Consider the following 20920-nt stretch of genomic DNA (forward strand, 5'->3'; position numbering starts at 1 on the left):
CATGGTGGCTTTGGTGGCTTGCAAAGGACAGCCCAGCCTAGCCCCAGACAGCTCACCAAAGAGCTGTTCATGCACTGGTCTAACTGGCAAGTTGCTCTTCAGTTTTCTCAGCACCTTTCCAGTTGCTGCGAGTTAACACAGGGCTACAATTGCTACATTTCATCCTTGGCTACATCAAAACAGGACACCCTACTACTGTTACTGCAGCAGAACAGCTACACAGATGCAGCTTTGGCCTCCAAAGGAAGAGCAGAAGAGGTTCTGCTACATCACACACTCCTGGTGCTCTTCTCCAGCCCACTGCTCTCCACATCCATCCACTCCTGCAGCTTTGCAGAGATCCCAGCCACACTAAGCTCAAAGACACTGGCACTTTCCCATGAAGTAGCCAAAATAATTTCTAAACAGCTGATGAAACTGTTAAGGGTTGAAGCGAAACAGTCCCTTCTCCCCATGCTGAGAGGCTAACAGGAATCCAGCAACTTGCCAGGAAAGAAGAGATCCCACATGAAAACCAGTGCTTTGGGGCATCGCCGACCCCAGCACGGCACTGCCTCCCTCCAAGCATTGAGGCCCTGGGCAGAGTCAGAGTCTGAGTGAGAGGGTGATGTTAGCACCATTGTTTATTTGAAAAGGGAGCACAGTCCTGGGGAGAGCACCTGCTGCTCCCCTTCTGCGGCACAGCAGTATAGAACAGCCCCACAGGGAGCAAGGGGCCAGCGCTGACACAGGTCACCCCCCAAAGCACATTTCCCATGAGTGTGCAACACCATCCCTCCTCCTAGAGTGAAGGGGGGCCACTCCACCCCCCAGGGAAAACCTGGAGACACAAGACATGCAGGAACTTTCACAAAAGCCATTCCTGAGGTACCAGAGCAGCCAACATGAAATCCAGGCAGGCTGCAAAGCCAGTCTCCACTGCATGCTGCACATGCTGCTCTGAGGTGGAACACGGCTACACGCTTCTACTTTTGCAGAACTCAGGTCTTTCAGAGAGAGGTCTTGCTGTTAACTCTCCGCCCCTCCCTCATTTGCCTTTCCATAATGATCCCAAAGCTTGCATTCCACACATTAGCCAGCAGTTAGCCCAATTTATTACAATATAGATCTACCTGGGAAGAAAAGGGAAAAAAAATCCACTTCCACACACTAAGGCCTGGCAGAGGATATTTTTTCCTGTGGTTCTCCCTCCCCTGCACTTATAAAAAAATTAAAAAAATAAAATAAACAAGCAGAACAATCCTTCATGATAAGATTAAGGTCCTTGATGTGTGACTCTGTTTCAACAGGCCCAAAAACTGTCGAGCTTTCTCCTGCATGAAGAGTTGGTCTCGGGTTCCACCACAGGCTACCACTTTCCAAGCCCTGGTCATCTACAGAGGGAAAAGAAAGTACACACACAACACAGTTAACTGGAGGACAAACACAATGTCAACATGCAATTTTAAAAGACTGCAAAAATAAATAAAACTAACAACTATCTGCGACCCAAGGGAAATAAAATTTCAGACTTTGGAGCACCCATCTTGCAATCAGGAGGAACTTGCACACCACCAGTTACTCATCACAGCTGAGAATCTTTTCTAGCAAAGAGGGATTACACTCAGCAGTATCCCAGGTGAGTGCCCCATTTCAGGATGACCCACATGCCCTCCCAGGGCTTTCCCTTACTTGGCTCGAGGCAAAAACCCCAAAGCACAAATCCACTAAGGCTCCTTGTGCTCTAGAGGGATGAAAGAGATTCAGGAATAGCTCTGGAGTTTATTCCCATCCAGTTTAATTCCTGAGCTGCTCCACCCCACGTCTAGACTGGCCAAAGACCATCCTTAACAGCAACCTGGTGCCTTCAGTTTCAGCAGGGCCCCACAGCACACAGGAAGAGCTGAAAGTCAGGTGTGGTTCAGTCACCATGCACAGAAAGAGCACCCACAAGGTGTTTTTGCACTTAAGGAAAACCCCTGTGAATCCTCTGAAATGCAGCCAAGAGATACGTAGTGTCTTGAGCGGGAAATACCCACTTACACGCACTGTAAAGAACCACAGCTCGAGCTTCAGCTTTTGCTTACAGTAACAACGTCCCACGCAGCCACAGCACGGCTTTGGGGCTGATTTAGGTTCAGCCCACAGCTAGGTGAGCTCCTTAATAAATAACTGTCACTGCTAGAAACAGCAGTCCAGCACAATAAATCCCAAGAGCCCAGCAACACCACAGACAGCTCTGCTGTCTTTGGGCAATGGGATTTCATTGCGCACCTGTACTCTGTCACCACACAAGCTGTCTTACTGTCACCTTCAACTCACTCCTAAAGCTTTATTTATATGGATCTATTAGCTCTCAGAGCAATACGACCCTGTCTAGGACAAGAGGAGAAATGGAAGTGCTTAAGTAGGGTTTATTTTGAGAAGGGGAAGGAATTACTCTGGCTAAGGAGTACTTATTTGTCAGAAGAAAGAGCTTTCACAACAGACAACTCTAATCCAGGGACAGATGCAACCCCCCTTGCTGCAATGTTTCATGAAGACTGAGCCAAGGCTGCTCAGCGAAGACAACGCTGCATCTGGGCTCTTCCTGGGAAGAGTAGCTACCCCCACAGCTGCAGTTTCACCCCCCACTGAGGAAAGCATTTATTTCCATCCTCATTCAAGCTACGAGAGCTCCCATGACTCAGCCCAAGCAAATGCCTGCAAAATCATGGTCCAAATCCCCCCCTCTAGGCCACACTGCCTAACAAAGCAAGGGTACCTCCTCTACTAACACACTCTGCCTGTAAATATACCATTTTTTTGAAATGCGAAGATTTTAAAGAGAGCATTACAGCCCAGCAGAAAGGGAGGTTTTCCAAGAGACAGAAAGAAGCTGCAGTGTGACACTGCTGGATCAGCATCTCCAAACCTTTGTACAAAGACAGCCCTGACAGTGTATGCATGCCTATGCAGGAGCGCACACAGCTTCATCCCCTCACTCCTCCTCCCAAGGAGGGACAAGGACTGCACTACCAGCTAACCTCCTAAATGGGAGAGCAGTGGCTGCAGGACTTACTGGTGCTGGTGGTCTGAAATGGCTTGGCATTTTCCTGTAGGACATTTTCTCTGGCTGCACTTGCACAAAGGCTCTGTTGAGTAAACCGCTGTCGTTCTTCCTGCTGGAGGAGGAAAGATTCAAGGATCTTGACAGGAAATTCACAGGCTGTAAAGTGGGAAAAGAAAAGCATAAGGAAACAAGCTGTTTTGCCCTAACAGTACTGATACTTGGCCTGACCAAAAGGCCAGCTACAAATCCAGCCCTTCAACCACATTCACATGTCCTGTTCAAAGGCAGCTGCAGGTGGCAAAGCTCCCACCGCTGCTTGCACAGGGTTTCTTCAGAGCAGAAGGCAGCTCTACCCCTGCTCCGCACACAGTACCCCTCACCTGGGCTCTTTTGAAACAGACAGTCTTGGGGAAGGCAGGCATATTCTGTGTCGTATCTTCATCCACAATATCCAGTGCCAGAGACTTCCGGACCTTCTTGATTGGACTTCTGCGCAACTGGGGGACAGAGAAAAACAAGTATCATCATGAATCAAGCCAGTGAAGTGCCATCTTAAAGACCCCAGGGTGCACACCAAACCACATCACCCCAGGTCTGTATTGCACCAGCACCTCAGGAAGAAGGCATGCTACAGCCTTCCCCACCACAAGGCACAGCAGCCTCTAGTGCTCTCCTCCTGGCTCCAAGAGCCACCAGTTTAGAAGAGGAAGCCCCCTTCAGTAGGAAAGGAAGGCCACCACAGAACTGAGCCAACAGACTTTACATGCCAGCCCACAGGCTTCTGGGAGCCCAACTTGCCATAGATGCTCCAAGTGTGCCATGGGTCTCTCCTGTAGGTTAGGGACACAGCACCTCCTAGCATGTCCTGCATTCAGCATGAGCCAGGACACAGCTGGCAGTATTTTAAGCAGGCCTTAACCTCAAGCACCTCTTGCTGATTAAAAGACAGCAGCCATAGGCCAAAAAACTTTTTTGCATCAACAGTAGGGTGATCAAAACCAGAACACCCCTTAACAGCACAGGGTAGCTCAGCAGCAGGTACTAGATGCAAAAATAGCTCACCCCTTGTTTCCTCTTCTGTTTCTCAGGTTTCACATCATCCTCTATGATAAGTTCGATGCCAGCTTCACTTCGAAGTACCTCTTTCAGGTCTTCTTCCAGGTGAGGAGTCTGGGGCTGGTGTGAAAAGGTAGAGAGAGCACAAGACAGTCAGAATCTGTATGCTGTGCAGGCTCATGAGATTCTCTCTTAAGGGATAATGGCATCAGGGCAGCCCACACACAAAGACAACTTATTTACCTCCCAGCTGCAAAAGATAAGACAAGATTTCTGCTAGCCTGACAGATTTACAGGATCTCCAGGCCTAAGAGAATCTTACCAGCTGAACCCCAAATGTGCCACCAAGAGACCGGTATGCACAGAAGGCCTGGGATACTGGAAGCCACCATTCCCACAACACGCACATTAAGAGACCCAGTTCTTCAGGATCTAGGTAGATTTCTTGCTTTTCCTCAAGGTCACCAGTAGCCAAGCACTACAACCCAATTCAAAGGCAGGTTTTGGCACTTTTAGCCTCTGGTTTACAGAGGAGCTAGAAGTCCTGTGGCTACCTATCATGACATGTTCATCACGACAAGGTCCCCTTCAATCCTCCTCATTCCCAGCCTGGCATTATCAAACTGTACTTTGTTATGGTACAGATAACAGTTGGCTGACAACACTGCTGCAACCCACCCCTTGTCCCATTTGCATTCATTATGCTTCTGCCACAGGCAAGTGGCAGACCTGCCCAATAATTACCAGAGGCCTAATTGGTCCATACTTTTCCAGAGCATTTTTAAAGGGCGTGGGAGTGTGAGGTGTGTTGTCCACCACATACTTCTGATCTGGTGTGACAAACCTGGAAGCAGAGAGCAGGAAAGACCAAGGATCATACACGCTGTAACACACACAACATAACCCCTGTCCTTCCAAAGCCCTCTCATAGCATGAGCCACCTGCAGAGTCTCACATGGCAGCAAGCAGAAGCACCTCCTGGCTGGACTATTCCTGGGGTGCAAGCAGGGCAAACAGGCACGGAGGAGCCTTTAGTGGGGATACCTTTCCCATGTGCCAGCTATGCTGCTCTACCCTGCCAGCTACAAGCACCCTTGTCAGAAAGCAGCACAGCACCCTGACGCAGGCCACATGCAGCTCTGCAGGGGCCAGCTCTGCAATGCTTCTGCTGGCAGATCTGCTCAGGCCCAGCCTGGGCTTGTGACAGTCACAGCTGGACCAGCAGAAGTCCTGGGTGCAAATGCACTTCGAGCAGCCAAGCCAGCTCACACCACCCGGACAGAGAAGCTGCTCTGGGCTAGGCTGACAACAGAGCAGTTTTGCTAACACAGCCAGCACCCCCTTACACTGTGCTGCTTCAGTCTGCCAGCAAAACACTCCCTGTGCAGAGCATCCCCGCTCGCCTGCCTGGTACAGCGCCTTGGGTAATCACTGGGGTCAGGCAAAGCAGAGGGTGCAGAGCTAAAGGGATGGATCCGAATAGCTCTTGTGGAAGAAGTCAAATCCCTGCCCTGCTGGCACAGGGCTCACAGCACAGCAATGTTTCCCAGACAAAGATGTGCACAGAAGGCAAAGCCCACCCAGCAGGTGAGCACAATAGTGGTCACTTGGCTGCAGCCCCAGTCAGCCTGGACACTTGTTCCCTGCAGCTCATGGAGGAGCTGTCTTTGGAAGGAAACTGATTTAAGGAAAGCCCCAGCCTGCCCTGCCTCTCACTAGTGCCAGTACTGGTACTGGGGGAGGTATGACTGAAATGGACCGGACTCCTGTGCAGAAAAGGACACTGCTCAGGGGAGAAGGAAGAAAAGACTTACGCCGAGCTCTTCTGGAGCAGAGGGGTTTTGTCCCTGTGCAGAGGAGTGGTGACAATCACCTTCTGACTGCACACAGGCGTGGAGGTCAGAGACGGGTTCTCCAGTTCTAGTGTATCCTGTTTGGTCCAAAAGTTTAAGAACTGCACAGCAAAGAAAGAAAAGACACTTCAGTCTCAAGCATCTCAGCACAGTGTCGTAAGTCACTGCTTTTTCCTAAATATGAGGAGAAAACCTGAGGTAGAGACAATCCTCCCATACCAAGCAGCACCAGAGGGATCTGTCCCAGTATAAACCAGGATGACTTACAGAATCATGCAGTCCTGTACATGGACACACATGTGAAAGTTGCCAGAAGGTGCCTCATACCTATAAACATTATTCACTTCCCATAGGGATAAGCTAATATGACTACAGGCAGCTACAGAGTGGGACAGAGAAGTCTCTCCTTGCACTGGTCCAGATAAGGCCAAGCAAAATGGTAAAGGAGAGATAATCCTAGCCCAAAGGTTTATTCCAAACTCACAATGGCAAATGTGAGGGAAGTCCATGTAACACAGCAGCATACAAGTTAGCAGATTTTGTATTGAGCTGTCTTCAGCCTGAACTGTGAGAAAACAACAAACCGTCCCATCTCTGCTAGGATTTTTCCTCACAACAGCTAGTGACAACTTTACTCCCATAAGGAACAAAGTTTGTACCCAAAAACCTATCAGGAAAGAAAAGCCCATCTGTGTTATATTCACTAATGGTCGAAGCTCAACACGAGAGGCAGGACATCCCTTTTGCCTTTGCAAATTTACTCCAGGCCTTCCAGCATTTTACAATCTGCAGAGCTGCACGTTTCAGGTCCTGCTCTGATTTCCCAGTTCTTGCTGGCCTTGTATTTGAGGTCTGCCTGAACCTGAGTGTCAGACTGTCCTGTGGCGCACTCCCATGGGCCACCCCAGGCTGCAGAAACAGCAGAAATAAAGGCCTGGAAGGCATGGGTAGGCAGGGTCTGAACAGAGCAGCTGTGGAACTGTGATGGAAAGCACAGCAACATAGCAGTCTTTACTCTGTTTTACAGACAGAGCTCCACAGCAATATACGAGACACCAGCAGGTTTGACCACCACAGCGCTCCCAGATGATGTACGCTAGAGATCATTTGTGCACATGTGTGTGAACACTTCAGGAGTCACAAGGCTTGAAAGATCCCAAATCCCTTTTGCAACAAAGACAAGTTCAGGACAATTTTCCTAAGCACAAGCACCTCAGAGATCCGCAGAAGGCGTGTGCTGCCAAGCCTGCCTGCTCAACTTCACTGGAAACAAACAGGGAAAGCCCCTTTTCACTATTGCCACTCTGCTACCCACAGCTGGGTCAGCATTTCCTCGGTGACAGAAGCATTATGCTCTCCAGCAATCCTGCAGCACACAGGCAAGTAGATCTGCACAGTGGTGCTCCTTCCTCATAGTGGGCAAGTGCCCACCCCATCACATAGCATAGCTGGGCTCCCCTGACACTACAAGCACTCCCACAGGCAGACACAGGAAGGGCAGCACTGCAGAACAGCAGGGCCAGAACCCAGCTCTGCACCTTGTTAGCAAAGACACACACCTTGAACACTGGCACCACCTCATTCAAGGGAGGAAAACCACAAAGCTGGCAGAGCTCATGGGATTACATAGCATTAAGGCAAGTAGACAGAGCACTAACATGCTTATTAGCTCACAACCAAGCCCAAGCAGAGGTGCACAGACTGGGCTCTGTCACTGCTCCATACCTGAGATGGAGAGAATGGCAGTGTCTTGACAGGAGTGCTCTTGGGCGTCATGCTGTTGCAGGAGTCAAGGAAGGAAAGGCTGGTGCTCGTGGCATTCTCTGTGACAGGGGAAAGGGAGATCTTCCTCTTCTTCTGCCTTTTCAGCACTGAGGGTGGCGTGCCAAAGCTGACCTCTGCGTGCGGAGAGATGGGGATGAGCTCTCCTTTGCTGCTCTTGCTTAGGTCAGAGATGGTGTGGCCATCCAGGCGGTACTCCGTCACGTTGGGCAGGGATTGTGTTGCCTTGCTGGGGGTTTGCCTCACCGGGCTGTTGCTGCTGCTGCTGCTGCCGGCAGAAGGTTCCTCAGGCAGGTCAAACTGGGTCAGATCACACCACCCATCTGGGTCCTGCACACAAGGGAAACCATCAGAAGCAGCTCAGGAAGGAAAGTTGAGTAGCCAACTGGTGCAGATGCAGATATGAACTGGGAGGTGAAGTAAGTTGGGGTGTGATTGCACCTGCTTCTGCAAGGAGCCTGGCTAAAGAACAGCTCAAACCCTCCTCTCCTCTGCTGCCAGCACAGTGGAGAACCAGACCAGGAAACCTAACCAGCTGAAAGCTGCTGCCTGCACATAGGGCAGATTTTTCTATTTACGCAAGGGTGGTTTCCCAGTTCAGCTCACAGCACAGCTGCACAAACAGCTGCACCCCACACAGCAGGGACAAAACAAGCAGCTGGGCGTAGGTCTGGGGACTGAATGAAGCAAATGTCACCCAACACCAAACCAGTCTTGGGCACATCGATACAGCCGGACACAGGGCTCTGCTGTACCACACACTGCTGAAAGCAGATTAAACATAACTAGACCAGTTCAGAGATCAGCTGCTTCACAGCTCAACCCCACCAATACACAAAGCACCATACAAGCAGGCCGCTAAGGACCCGTGGATGGGCCGTTGAGCCTTGGGCACAGACTCTCTGTTCTCCTATACACATACAAAGTGGATCATTCACAGATAATCCGCTCATAAGCTTCTGAGTCAGGCTAGGGGTTGCCAAGACATTTCCCTCTACTGGTAGCAAATGGTTCTGTCGATTCTAGTCAGCCTCCTACCCTGGTGTGCCTCCATCACCCTGGGGATGTCAGTGCTACTTGACTGGCCCAAAATTACTAGTTCCAGTGAAGCTACTGCCACTGAAAGCAAATAGCAGTATTTATCCCAGCGTGAAGGGGTCTGTCCTGCATACTACAAGTGGGCCTGGCCTATTCCCGGTCTGTCCTATCCTATCCCACCCTGTAACAGGAGGGAAAGGAAAGCTCATGAGCATGGGCCTCAATAGTTACAAAAAGGAGAGAGCCGGGGCCAGGGTGGCTGATAAAGGAAGGTGTGAGATCAGGTTTGCCAGCATCTACAGCCTCCCACACCCGCAGAGCCTATGCACAAGGACAACCACCTCGGGGAATCTGCAAGCCCAGAGTAATACTGGCAGAGCTGTAAAGGCCTAATCCAGCCCTGGAAGAGACTGTGGGAAGCCACAAGTCAGCGACAGACCCAGCCTTCCTCAGGATACCCATGGTGATGAGCAAGGGGACACAGTAAGTTCACTCAAGGGAAAAGGGTGGGGGTCAGTCTCCCTACATTACCTGGAGGATCAAGGGTTTTTTACTTACGGACTCAATCATGTCCAGAGCTTCATTGAAGGCTGGCCCAGATGTCAGGTACAAATAGTTGGCAGCTTCGACGACCCATTTGTATGGTGATGTAACGAGCGAGGCATCCTCAGGCACCGCAACATCCGGAGTACCCTCAGCGTTATGCTCTGCCAGTTCAGCAGCTGGCAGCTCTGAGGGTAGCTCCTGTACACCCGTAACCTCCTCGTCACTGACATCCTCTTCTTTTATTTCAGAGATATCAACTGGCCAGTTCGGCAGGACATTCTTTGTGCATACAACAAAGAAAGTCCAGCCATTAGTAGAAACCCAGGGAACAATGTCAAGTCCTGGAGACAAAGAGCAAGAGTCCCTGGACACATTCAGCTCTGCCTGCTCTCCTACCTGCCATTCAGTTTGTTTCACATCCCTGTTCTCCCTCACTGCTCTGTCCCAGACACCATCTGAACAGAAAGAAATCCATGCAACATAACAAGCACAGGAATGCTTAACTGGAGATTTCACTTAATATCCCAGGAGAAAGTTGAACAAGGGCTGAGCAGGTAGCACTAATTCTGCATTCCCCACTTTCCAAGAGCTTGCCTTTGACAGCTACATGCTTTCTTCATGAAAAAAATAATAGGCTGTACTTGCCCTGCTTCCTTTTTTAGAGGAAAGGAACGCAATACCTCTTCACCATGCCCCCCCACACGGTCTGGAGCAGCCTCCTCCTCCCACCAGCAACAGCACAACAGAGCAAAAAAACCCTTCAGTTTCCAAGACAGACCTGATGCTGGGACTGGCAAGATAACACCACAAGCAGACTGCTGCCCCCCACCTGGATAGCGCACTGGAGCTCACATTAAACCTCTAGCTCCTGGAGGGAGAGATCTCTCAAGAGTCAGCCTCAGAAGGCTGGGGGGAGGCACAGACTGGCTATGTAGACACCAGGCTGTGGCAAAGGCAGCATGAGAGGCAGCAGAAGGGTGGATGAACAGCTCTGATACGCATTAGCAGAACAGGGGACTGACCCAACTACCTGCTGCAAATGTGCCGATGCAGTACCTGGCTCTCAGCTCTAGTCTGACTTTGGCTCTCCTTGTCATCCACCTCCACAAGCAAGTACAGTGACTTGGACTCCTTAGTTTCATTAAGGAAGCCTCCTGTGTCCACCTTCCGCTTGATGGTGGAGTTCCAGTGATTCTTCACGGCATTGTCAGTCCTGCAGAGAAAGCAGAAAGAAACAGAAATGACCATTTACAGCAGCTCCAAAGCACAGCTAACAGCTCCTACACAGCCTCCAGTCCCATCCTGTGAGCACAACACATGGATTTCCATGGGCCACCCAGAAGTGAAGGCACCAGTGAGCAAAGAGGTCCTACCTCCCAGGCAGCAGCTTGGCAATCTCTGCCCAACGATTCCCCAGGACCTTGTGGGCCTCAAAAATGATGCGATCCTCCTCCTCTGTCCACGACGACTTCTTCACCTCAGGGTTCAGATGGTTATGCCAGCGTTCCCGGCACTGCTTCCCTAACCGCCCTTTCAGGTGCTTGGCTATCAGGGTCCACTGTTTGGTGCCGTATTTTTTAACCAGTTCAATTACCTTTGAAGAGAGCAGGAGTGAAATAAGGAAATGGAATAAAGAAGGGGAAGGTCAATACAGTTATCTTCAGGCTTTGCTCTTCACCCGTCTTGGGACCAGGTAAGGGCAGATAGAAAAAGGCTCATTAGGAGAAAAAGCTGGAGGGATCCAGCACTGACAATCAGGCGTACCAACACTTACAAGAGCAAGCTGAATTTCTGAAAGAGGCTGTTTCCACACAGACATTTTGCCATGTGACACCTGTGAATGCTGATGGGTGCTCACAGAAGATGGGGTGGAGACTGGCAGGTGCACCAGGGGCAGACGGGTCCAGATTGAGAAACACATGCCCATTTCTGAACAAGGGCCAAGTGCCACATGCTCCAAGGCTTCTCTCTGCCCGCCCTCCTACCGAGGACCTAACCACATGAGACCAGTCCCCATTAGCTCTGCACTGGTCTGCCCACTGGGCACAGCCTCCCTTTAACAGGGTGTCACACCAAGACTAAGCCAGGGCTGCAGCTCCATGCCCTGCTAGCACCAGGACACACAGAGAGAGCACCACAGCAGAAACAAGCCATATTCACTCAAGAGCCACCCACTCTGCCAATTCCCTTTCACCCAGGGCTTTGTCACTTCTGTTTGAGGCTCAAGGCAAATGCTTCTGTTCTGAGCCTGTGTTATGTCCACACCACAGTCAGGACAAGAACAATCCACTGCACACAATGTCCAGTGCTCCAAAATCTTAAGAGAGGAGGCTAAAGGGTTCTCAAAGAGCATTTCTACCCTGGCCAGTTGAAACATGTGGGTACATAGGTGATGCTCGGTGCTCTTGGCCCTTAACAAATGTCCCTGCTGCAGAAACTTGACTACCAAGCCCAAATGGACCAAAGACATCAAACTGAGGCACAGGCCAAGCAGCTGGAGCACTTGCTGGGCAAAGCAACATGCAGTGCCAGGAAGAAAAAGCTGGAGCTCAGCCTGGCCAGGATGGGTAGGCTGGCAGCATCAGGTCATTCAAAGGGAAGGGGAAAGCAGGCAGCAACTGCTCTGCTGTAGGAAAGCAAAAGGGCATAATGAAAAGCTTCTTTAGGACATGCTTGATATAACATAGATGGAAGGCAAAAAGTCAACTGTTAACAGCCTGTAATGGGACCAAAAGAGAAAGAAATGGGGGAGCAGAAGTGTTACAGAGATTCTGAAGAACTAGGACTTTTTGCAGCAGAAAACCTTGATAAAAGCTGCAACGAATTCCAGCTTTTAAGCACGTCAAGATGAGTGTCTGAGCTGGCTCCTCTAAGCTCACTCTGGAATCAGCAGAGAAAGAGGCTCACAGAAGTCGTGATTCACCTAGCTGACCTCAGACATCCACTTCAGTCTGTCTATTGTGGCACAGGAAATGACAGGTTTATTTTCTCTTAGGTCAAACACAGCCAGGTCATGTAGAGATCTGCCAGCAGGCAGATGAATTAATTCCCTTTTCTGCTCTCTCCCTTGGCAGCCTTCTGTAGCAGTACTGTGTGAAAGGGAGAAGCTGTTCAGCTGAAGAGGCCTAGACCTGCTGCTGCACTTCACAACCACGGCTGCATCAGGCTGCTCAGGACAGGTCAGAGTGCCACTCTCGTGGCCGTCTACCACTGGAAAGAATTACCCACAGCTGACAACAGACCCAAGGGTCTGACACTTCCATGCTCTCTACAGACAGTCACAGTCCAAGACTCAAACTCTCAGCCCCAACTTACTTTTTGGTCCTCCTCTTTGGTCCAAGGGCCCTTAACCAAGTCTGGATTCAACACTCTCAGCCACCGGTACTGACACTGCTGATCGCTGCGGTTCTAGGAAGAAGGAATGAGAATAGCCACGTGTTAGACCAGAGCCTCCAAAAGCCCCTATAGCAAGGGCAGTCCCCACACACAAAGGCTGGCCCACGGAAAACCTGCAGAAGCACACGGACAACACATACTATGACGAGGGTACCAAGCACAGGACAGGAACCTCCATTTCTCACCCCAGCTCCAACAGACTCACCCTTGAAAGTCATCTATACAAGAAGGATGTCTCCCTGCCCTGAAGGAGCACCATTTTACAGCCTGAAGCTGCAGTCACAGAACAGATTCCCACTGTGCAAGGTGCTGCACAAACACAGAGAACCAGCGCAATGAGCACAAGAAGCAACATGCAAACACTATGATTCCCAAGTGGGCAAGGGGTCACTTACAGGAAAGTGACTGGCCAGGAACTTCCAGTCATTCTGCCCGTAATGCCTTACTAACATCTTCAGCTGCTCATCCTGCAAAGAACAAAGACATCCACTTTCACATACACTGAGGCAACACACAGCACAGGCACCCCTGGGTTGACAGCATCAAGAGAACAAGCTAGATACTTTGAACTATCAAGAAGATTTTTTGGGCATTCTGTGTTCAGGGGAGGAAAGTAGCTCACACAGCCCTTCAGCAGTGCTCCAGTACCTGGAGCTCCACTGGAACAGAACATCTGGTTCTGGGCTCTGTAATAGGACAAGCTCATACAGAGAGTACAAAACAAGAGCTCAGCTCTGTTCTAGTATAGTCTGGTTCAAACCCTGTGGCCAAGGCTACCTGCTTATGCAGCCCCAGTACACCTCGACCAGACAGTCCATCTCCCAGCTCAGCCACTGATTCTGCCCAGCCAAGAGAGGTGACTGGTTTAAGTGCATCAGCACTGGCCTCGTGGTCTGCTGTGTTTCAGTGCTACAGGGCTCTACAGCAGCTTTCTTGAACCCTGCTATAGCCCAGGTGTGCCTACTCTTACAGCTCACAAAAAGCTTGCTATAGGTGTCCCTGCCTGCGTGCTCTGGCTGGGCAAACAGAGGCATGAAGCAGTTCCCTGCCCAACATGAGCCCAAGGCTTTCATCCTTGCACAAAGACAACCTTACTTGGTGTTCAGATCCCAAGGGAGACAGGACATCTTGTAGTTTTCACACAGAACAAAGATGACTGAGGAACTGGGAGGACAGAAGAGAATACCCCAACTAACTTTAGGCTCTCCACCAGGATGATCAAGCTACAATCCCAACAGCCTAGCTCCCTGCTTTTGATAAAGAAAAGGAAGGATGTTTCCACTGCACAATTCAGCTAGCTAGAGGCCTCACCCATCCTCTGGAACCCCTCTTTGCTCACAAGAGCACTGCAGGCAGCAGATGCCTCGCTCAGGGCTCACATCCTTAAACTAAAGTGGCTGGAGCTGTCGCTGTCCATGCTCCACTTCAAAATCCCCTGAACCTCCCAGCCTCATCAAGGCCCCAGCTCACATCAGGAAAACCAGACACATGGTCTTCTCCATAGCAAGGCAGCAGGAGGTGGTGTCATGGCCAGCAGGTGAGGACTGAGGTAAAGGTACCCAAGCCCCTGGTGCCGTGCCAGATGCCTACACCAAAGCATCTGCTCTCAGCCAGTGCTGGGCTCTCACTCACCTCTTCTTGCGTCCACTTGACTTTGCACCTGCCATCCCGCTGCTCCGGCACATCCAGGTCGGTATCCTGGTAATGCAGCTCATCCTGGTCCTCACTAGAAATGAGTAAATTAAGATTATAATTTCCACCTCTGACAAAAACACAGCAAAGGGAGCAACTTCAAGCATGCAGAGCAGAGCTCCAGATCTCCTCTCTTCCAGCACCAAGCCCCAACACCTCACAGACGTTAACTCAGCCACCCCAGGTCTGACTGGTCCCCAGGTCTGAGTGGTCCCTCAGCTTCGGGCTCATGGCCCGTGCCAGCAATTTTGACGTTACCCAGAGGAGGGGAAGGAGCGTCTCGACTGCTGCTCCCTTCTGCCCCTCTGGGAGCACTTTGCACCTACGGACTGGAACCATTTCCCCTCCTTACAGCGCACCAGCCTCCCGGATTGCTGGAGCACAAAAAAGGGATGCGAGGAGCAGCCGAAGGGCTCTGCCATCACCCCCCCGGCCCGCCCTGTCACCCCCCTGCCCCGAGCAGGCAGAGCCAGCCCCTGGCCCGGCTCCCGGGTGGGAGCAAGAGGAGCCCTCGGCGCGGGGCCCGCGCAGCCCGGGGCCGCGGCCCTGCCCGCAGCGCAGCCGGAGAGCGGGAACGGGCCATCCGGGGGGTGGCGAGGGGCGAAGCGGAGCCCGGAGCCGCCACCCCCCCCCCCCAGCAGCCCGCCGGGAAGGCGCGGGGCCGGCACACGCAGCCCCGGCGGGGGGGGGCCGCACTCACCCGCGGCTGCGGCGCGTCATGGCGGGCCCGGCCCGGGCGGCAGCGGCGGCGGCGGCACTTTCCTATCTCGCGCCAACGGCGCCCCCCCTCCCGCGCGGGGCCGGGCCGCGCATGCGCGCTGCCGCCTCCCGCCTGCACAAAGAGGCGCGCGCGGGAGGGCGCCCGCCCGCCCCGTCCCCGGGGGCGGCCCCGGCCCCCACCCCCTCCCCCCCACACCGAGCCCCCCTCCGCCCCGAGCCCCCGCCCCACCGAACCCCACCTTTGCCCCAAGCTCCCATCGGCCCCCCCCCTCCACACCGAGACCCCCAAAGTGAGCCGCAGCGGGCAGCCCTGGGCGCAGGGCAGGAGGGTCCCACCCCGGGTCCCCCTCACGCTGCAGCCCCCCGGGAACGTGGCTCCGGGCGGGTCTGGGGCGCACAGCTTGGCTTAGCTCTAGAAAGCGGGCTTGCTCCTGCAAGGCACAGCAATGGTCACAAGCCACAGGACCCCCAGCAGCTGCCTCCCATCCAAATGGGCAAAAAAAAGCAAATTAAAATGAAGCACCTTCCCCGCGTTGCTTTAGCAGCACCTCACGCCAGGGGTGCACTCCGGGGTCCCGGGGCTGCGCGCAGCTCCCACGCTTCCCACCAGAGGTGGCTGCCATGGAAAAGCTCAGCTCTTCCCTGCGTCCGGGCAGCAGCACTGTCACAACGCGCACGGAAAGCGGGACCGAAAAAGCAGCAGGAGCATCTACCCCGGTGACAGCCAGTCCCAGACACACTGGGACTCTGCACACACCATCCTGCAGTGCTGCTGTTTTCACGGTGCATGCTGCCTGTGCACACAAAGCACGCGCACCTGCTGGTGCCCACACATCTGTGTTCCACCTATGCCCACAGATGTTCCTGGCCTGTTTTAGAGCAGGCAAGACAAAAACTTAAGCAAGATGCTACCTTGTGGGGACCCCACCTGAGGGGCTCCAGGCAGGAAGGCTCCACGCGTCCCCTTCCTCCTGCATTAGGGGAGCACAGCCCCTGCAAAGACCCCTCTGCTCTCCAGGCTACCTGCTGACAGGGTCCTAACAGCCAAGCCCCCACAGAACCCCCCCTGGCCTTCAGCAGCTAGCCACAGCCCACAATCACTGCCCCGTGCTTAAAAAGAAGCAAACAAAAGCCCCTCCCCCTCCCAAACTAGCTTAAATAGGAAATTAGCTTGTTAATGAATTACCAGAACTATAAAACTGCTACAAGCATCACTGGCAAAAAAAAAAAACCAGTGGGACTTTTAAAGAGAGTTTCTATAGAAGCTAAAGGTAAAGAATGTTTCTTAGTCTATTCTCTTAACATGTACTTCATATTTCTCACATACTAATATGCTTAAATTGTGTTTAAGGAAAAGGTAATTTAGTCTCTTAAAGAAGACTTTTGTTTTAAACTGACCATATAGTCCTCTATTGCAGTAAATTCAGGAGGTTGTTTTTTTTTCTCTACTTGTAATGTATTTGCTCTAAAAATGGTTTTAGGTCACAGCAGTTCTCCTTTCCCTGTGGGGGTGGCTGGAAGGCAGCTGCTGACTGAGCTAGTGGTGAGAGCTTCCCTCCCAGCTAGAAGGGGAGCACGAAGGAAGCTCCTGCCCATGGAGGAGAAGGCCAACGGTGTGTCATATGCAACCTGCTGGGGGGCCTGTCCCCAGGGACCTTCTCTGGCGCCCTGTGAGGGCTGCAGGACACCACAGGTCTGCAGGTGGAGGTTACCATGTGTGGAACTAAACATAAGATGAGAGCTGTTTCTCAGTCTCTCCTATCCTAACCAGATCAGGTTTATCCTCAAAGGAACTCAACTCTAACTGGGGTTAATAGTCCTCTGACTTGAGGAATGAAGATAAAGTGTCTCATCTCTAGGGAAAACAAGCACTATCTTAGTACCACTAACTGCTGGAAAGGTTTACTGAGACTCTCTATACCCCATACAAAGTTAAGAGTAGTGGTATACAGGCTGAGGCTGAATAAATACAGCTATAGAGAGACTCCATGATGACCTCCAAGCAATGAACTGCCTGTGGTACAGTGGTGCTCTAGAAGATAATGACAGGCTGGATGCTCACCTACTTGTCCTAGATCCTGCTCAGCTCTTCATTCTCCCAAGTAAGACTAAGCCAGGATTTTGCAGAGAGCAGTCTTGCTACTTTAGGTGCACAATTTGCTAGTGAACAGTAATAAACAGAAACATGTTTATTCTGACAGGGGTGTTCTGGTTTCCATAGGCCTGACAGTGGTGGAATTCTGCACCATGTCTACCAAGAGGGACAGTACCAGCATCCCAATCATAAAGGATATCCTAGAAAAGGGATTTATAGCTGGGGCCTCCAGCCATTCCCATTCTTCTCCTGTCCACGCTTACTATGTGGACTCAGACACCTGGGAGCTTCTCATGGACTTGGAGAACGCAACAAAAAGCAGCTCTCTGTGTGCTGTCAAGCAGTCAGAATCTCCGAATAGCTGTGTGAAGACCAACCTGCACAACCTGACCCAGGGCATCTCTGACTCCAGTCTTGTCTGCTTCTGCAAGAACCACCGTGACCTGGCTGCCTTTGACCTGTCTGGTTTGCCCTGTGAGCACCCCAGCAGAGCCGGCTGCCTGATGGATATGGTGTCACGTAACACCTCCACACCATGCAAGAAGGAGCACCCCAAAGAGCTGGAGAGCCTGCTCTCCAAGAGCACCGACCTTGCTGGTGACCTCTCAACCCTTGGGAAGATACCAGCACCCGGATGGGAGATCTCAGCAATAAAAGCCCCGCTGGATACCAGCCTGTCCCTTGATGCAAGCACCGAGGAGTTACGGTTACAGGACATGCCAGCCCTGGAGACCTCTGTAGTAGCTCCTCTGGCTTGGCCTGGTGCCTTGAAGCAGCACCCTGCGCTGCTGCACAGGCCTGCCACCCTGGACACCCAGCCGGGTGACCCTGAGCCCACCCCTGGGTGTCTGCACCAGGCTCCGTGAGGCCTGGCTCGGCGCGGCGGGGCTGCCAGCCATGCTGCGGCACCGCTGCTGGGGCCCCCTGCCCTGCCCGGGGCCGCTGGCATCACCCGCCGAAAGGCTCAGCCTCCCACCCTGACCCTGCCAACTGCTGCGGGGCAGCCCAGGCTGGCGATGGCCGCCCCTTCCCCCAGCACCGTATTTTTGTAGTAACGCAATAAAGGTACGCGTGGCGCTCCATGTGCAGGCTCGGCTGCGCCCTGCCCGGCCTGCGGCTCGGCTCCGCGGGCGCGGGGCCCGGGCCGAGGCCGCAGCTGCCGGCAACACCCCTCCGCGGGCGGCCGGCGCCTTCCCCGCCCGCGGAGAGAGCCCCCGGCGGCCCACCGCGCCCCGCCGCCCCGCTCCACCCGCCGCGGCCGGCTGAGGAGGGGCGAGCCGCCGCCGCAAGATGGCCGGGCGGGGAGCCCCGCGGCAGCCGCCGGCCCGGCCCCGCTCCCGGGTGCGCGGCCCCACCCGCCCCCGTTACCTGGCAGAGGGGCCCGGGGAGGCGCCGGTGGAGGAGTGGCGGCGGAGCGCGGCCCCGGCCCTCGCCGCCGGGCCATGGCGGTGGAGGCTGCCGGGGCCCGCCGCTGCCCACGGGGAGCGCGGGCAGGGAGGCGGCGGCCGGGGCTGGGGATCCCTCTTCTGGCACGCAGGGAGAAACACAGCCGGGGCGGCGGGGCGGCTCCGCGCCCTCACCGGGCCTGCCCCGCCGCGAGCTGGGCGCGCAGGGCCGCCACGGCCGCAGCCTGGCCCCCGCGCCGGGGGAGAGGGACGAGCCCCCCAGCCGCCGCCCCCCCGGCACGGCTCCGTGAGAGCGTCCCACCTCCCACCGGCACTCGCTCTTCCTCCTCTCCCATCACCGCCTACAGCCCTCGCAAAATCAGGGAGAATTGCCGGCCAAAACCACCTTCCAGAGCATCGCTGACAAAGCAACGCACACTCCTCGCCTTTTAGGGACAGATTAAGGGGTGAGCAGTCATGTTGCGTGAGAATAGAGACAATAAAAGAAAGCAGCAAGGGTTGCCTGGAACCAACTTTTGTGAAGCACAGCAGTAATTTCATGAATATATAAACTCCACGGTAGCTGCGTGCCTAACCTTGCGGTGGGCTAGCCTCACTTCTTGAAAGCCCTCAACCACTCATACTGCTTCAAAATTCTGTCAATCAGCCATAAACTATATGTGTATCATATTCCCACAACCAAAACAAGCACTTCTGTTTACAAAACAACAGTTTAAATACTTCCAGAGGGTGAGGGGACAGCCTTGAAAGATACGAGCCTCCATGTGTGTTTCACACCAGAGCTGGGCAAAAAAACCCATCCATTCAGCAAAAAATGTTCTTCAGTTGTCAGAGAGGCACCTCAAACAGGGAGCTGCTTGTACTCTTGGGCTGCTCAGATGACTTTTTTTCTAAAGCATGTTACAACATCAGCAACAGGTGACAAAACTCAGAAAAAGGGCCTGGAAACAGAAAGTGTTTACAGTTTTAAGTATAAACACCACAAAACAGTACAAACCAGATCTGTAACTAGCAAGAGGACCACGGGGTTGTTTGGTTCAGCCGCGTCTGTGCTGGTTGACTGCTCGGTATTGATACTGCAGAGGAAAGATTAAGCTTATTGTGTAAACCTGTAGCTGGAACATACAAAGTACTCTGTGTGACAAACACAACCACATCCTTAAATAAAAATAAATGAAAGAGGAAGAAATGAAAAATTTCAAACATGCTGCTGTGAAAAAAGAACGTCTGCAGTGCAAGAAGAGATACAACCATTTCTGCTAGCATGATTTTAGCACATCTCAACGGGTCAGTAACTTCACAGGCACTTTGGGGCACCTCCGTTAGAAAAACCTGTGCCAAGCTGACAGGCGAAACATGAAGCAACATTAAAATGAAAACATTTTTTGTGGGAAGAAAGTAAATCAGATCTTTTGCAAAAAGCAGATTTGGTGCTAAAAAACATGGCAGAGCAGGACAGAGCATAGGCGTCATAAAGGCTGCATAGAAGCCTTGAGTGGAGGAAGAATTTGTTTTAACAGTTGTGAATGTCAGACTGATATCCAAAAAACGTATTTAAAGTGCAATATCAGTGTTGATATAAAAAATGTCCTTGCAAATAAGACACGTGGTGTTAATGGTATCGACAAATCTCTTCTCACCACTCATATCCTTGGTTTTGCTGTGTATTGAGCTTCAACATTTCACGGTCAATGAAATTCACTTGGATTTCCATTCTTGTGCAACACCTGGCTCACTATCGCTGGGAATGGGCTAGATATCAAATAACTGTAAGTAAAACTATTCCTGAGTTTCTGCACAGTATCACATTTTCTTAATAATGATCCACTAAAGCTTAAAGTCTTTTTCGTCCAAATGCTGTCCCTTCTTTTCAAAATTATGTATTTCCAGTCTTACATGAGGCAGCTTTCTGCAACAATGCCATTATTGCTTAATTTCAATTCTTCCACTCCCTTGGAAGAAATGTTTTCCTTCTACAGTAACAAACCCACCTCTGCTTGGTTCACTTTGGCAGAGAGACCAAAGGAGGCTGCCTCGGGGTGACAGACTAGCGTATTTTCAGCAGCTCCTGCATTTATAGCTGTATTTTATTTTCCACAGTTCACAAACCAAAGTAACAATCTTTCCCACAGTGCAATTAAGGACTATGTATGCACCAGGAGAACCCACAATAAGCTTTACTACAAGAAAATAAATACTAGAGCCAGAAAGAAGGACCCAAACCACATTTTCTTAGTACAAGTTTTTTTTCCATATATAAAAAGAATTACAGTTTCAATAAAAAAGTAGAAAAATAGGAAATTAT

At 52.1% G+C, this 20920-nt stretch overlaps 2 protein-coding genes across 4 annotated transcripts; one reads left to right on the plus strand and one right to left on the minus strand.

Annotated features, from left to right (window-relative positions):
* Positions 1 to 605: 605 nt before the first annotated feature.
* MYBL2 (MYB proto-oncogene like 2) lies at positions 606 to 20907 on the minus strand. 3 transcript variants are annotated; one of them, XM_056354052.1, is made up of 15 exons: positions 20256 to 20907; positions 19613 to 19691; positions 14335 to 14428; positions 13098 to 13169; positions 12622 to 12714; positions 10680 to 10900; positions 10363 to 10519; positions 9319 to 9585; positions 7666 to 8052; positions 5902 to 6041; positions 4832 to 4931; positions 4094 to 4207; positions 3412 to 3528; positions 3041 to 3187; positions 606 to 1373 (listed from the first exon to the last, which is right to left on the minus strand). In XM_056354052.1, exons 4-15 carry the CDS (start codon positions 13152 to 13154, stop codon positions 1245 to 1247), a joined length of 1929 nt encoding a protein of 642 aa, XP_056210027.1. In that variant the 5' UTR covers positions 13155 to 13169; positions 14335 to 14428; positions 19613 to 19691; positions 20256 to 20907; the 3' UTR covers positions 606 to 1244. The 3 variants fall into 3 exon arrangements, with proteins under 3 accessions (XP_056210027.1, XP_056210025.1, XP_056210026.1); XM_056354050.1 differs by lacking the exons at positions 19613 to 19691; positions 20256 to 20907 and adding an exon at positions 18578 to 19170; XM_056354051.1 differs by lacking the exons at positions 19613 to 19691; positions 20256 to 20907 and adding an exon at positions 15095 to 15226.
* On the plus strand, positions 15462 to 18159 carry LOC130155998 (uncharacterized). Its single transcript, XM_056354057.1, has one exon. It carries the CDS (start codon positions 17362 to 17364, stop codon positions 18073 to 18075), a length of 714 nt encoding a protein of 237 aa, XP_056210032.1. The 5' UTR covers positions 15462 to 17361; the 3' UTR covers positions 18076 to 18159.
* Positions 20908 to 20920: the final 13 nt, after the last annotated feature.

Source organism: Falco biarmicus, chromosome 10 (assembly GCF_023638135.1).
Source record: "Falco biarmicus isolate bFalBia1 chromosome 10, bFalBia1.pri, whole genome shotgun sequence".
Taxonomy (NCBI): domain Eukaryota; kingdom Metazoa; phylum Chordata; class Aves; order Falconiformes; family Falconidae; genus Falco; species Falco biarmicus.